Source organism: Acanthamoeba castellanii (assembly GCF_000313135.1).
Source record: "Acanthamoeba castellanii str. Neff unplaced genomic scaffold scf7180000083796, whole genome shotgun sequence".
NCBI classification, from domain to species: Eukaryota; Discosea; order Longamoebia; family Acanthamoebidae; genus Acanthamoeba; species Acanthamoeba castellanii.
Window position 1 is genome coordinate 5,240 of NW_004457447.1, and position 1,659 is coordinate 6,898.

Here is a 1,659-nt window from a genome sequence, read left to right on the forward strand (position 1 = left end):
CCAACACGCAACCCAGACCGCTCTCGGCCTCGCCGGCGTAGGCAGGTTGGTGCGCAGCGACGCATAGCTCGGGTCATTGTAGAGCTTGACCGCATGGTCGAGGAAGTTGTAGGCCTTTTGCTTCACACCTGGTTCCATCCATCGCGGCCCGATCAGTGTCAAAGTCACGATGTAGTTGCGATGATCGGAAGAAGGCTTCGCGAAGACGTACCGCCCTTCCAGTAGATGAGACCCACATCCAAGTAGGCATACTCGTGGTAGATCTTGGGTTCCCTGTTGATGATGCCCCCGTAGTACGCCAACGCCTCGGTGGTGTTGGCCCGGATGAAGGCCTGCTTGCCGAGCCTCGCCAGACTGGTCAAATCCGTCGGGTCCAACTCAAGCGCTGCCACCGAAAGTGGGCACGAGAGATGAGATGAAGCGACTCTGGGAGAGCAGGTGGTGGGATGGGTAAACTCGTACCACGACGGAAGTACTCGGCAGATTGGGCGGTTTGCCCGGCCTTCTCGAGCTCCAGGGCGTGGCTGTGGAGGATCCTTACGCTGGCGGGGCATGACTCGACCCCGCTGGCGCGCAGCAATCATGGCGGCCGTTAGCAGGTTGTTGGATTCAACTGATCACCCGCAGCAGTAGGTACCAAGTACCTTTGGTAGAGGGCGGCTTCGCTGTCCCAGACAGGGTTGCGCAGGTAGGTGGTGGCCGAGAAGAAGAGAAGGATGGCCAAGCACAGGCACACGAACACCCTGGTGGAGTAGACCTTGTTCTCGTGGCCGCGGTGAAGAAGGTAGCCGACCAGCATACAGAACCCGACGGACGGCACGTAGAGGGCGCTCTCAGCCATCAGCGTGCCGGAGGTCGAGAAGAAGGGCACTGCGAACAGCCCGAACAACATCACCAGCATCTCTCTGCTGTTATCATCAGAGTCGGAGTCGGAGTCGACGTCACCGCTTTGAGCGCGGAAGAAGCGGTGAGGCCACTGCCACACGCTCCACGCGAGAAAGTAGGCGAGGCCGGAGTAGGTCAGGAGCGACCACAGGTTGCGCGGGTCGCTGACGGCCTCCACCAGCGGAATGCAGTTGAACGAATAGTCGAACGACAGCGAAGTCGGCACGAACAACAGGTACAGCGATCTGCGATGGTTCGCGCAGAGTTAACAACCGCCCAGGCAGATGGCAATGCACAATGCGAGCAGGAAGTACCTGAAGTGGAGGTAGGAAGCGGAAAGCAAGATGGTCATCGGGTCGCTGGTGTCGACCAGGGGGTTGTAAGCCATGTTCGGGACCATTCCTGCGCGCATGGCAGTGTGAGGCCATGGGTCATCAGAGGTATTTCATGAGGCCAACGAACCGGAGAAGCTGCCCACGAAGAAGGCGCGGTGCAGTGTGAAGAAAGTGAAACAGGCCGACAGCACGCTCAACCTGAACAGGAAGTGGTACCACCGACGGCTGCACAAACGTTCGATAAGCCAACAGAATCACTAGAAGAGTACAATAGGTCAGGGTGCAGCTCACCTGTCGACATCAGCAGGACGCTGTGTGACCAGATCGAGGAAGCGGCAGTTGTGGAGCAGGTCCCAGAGCGCATTGACGGCGAGTACGGTGACGCCAGCCTCCTTGGAGAAGGAAGAAAGGAGGAAGGAGAGGACGGAGAGAGCGAGGA

General features: G+C 59.0%; 1 protein-coding gene across 1 annotated transcript; it reads right to left on the minus strand.

Annotated features, from left to right (window-relative positions):
* Positions 1-12: 12 nt before the first annotated feature.
* ACA1_312880 (tetratricopeptide repeat domain containing protein) lies at positions 13-1,612 on the minus strand (the record flags this gene model as incomplete). The annotated part of the gene is made up of 7 exons (XM_004339848.1): positions 13-128; positions 212-385; positions 463-566; positions 645-1,130; positions 1,200-1,287; positions 1,348-1,445; positions 1,512-1,612. Coding segments are annotated over 7 exons (1,167 nt in total), but the record flags the coding sequence as incomplete, so codon positions are not given.
* Positions 1,613-1,659: the final 47 nt, after the last annotated feature.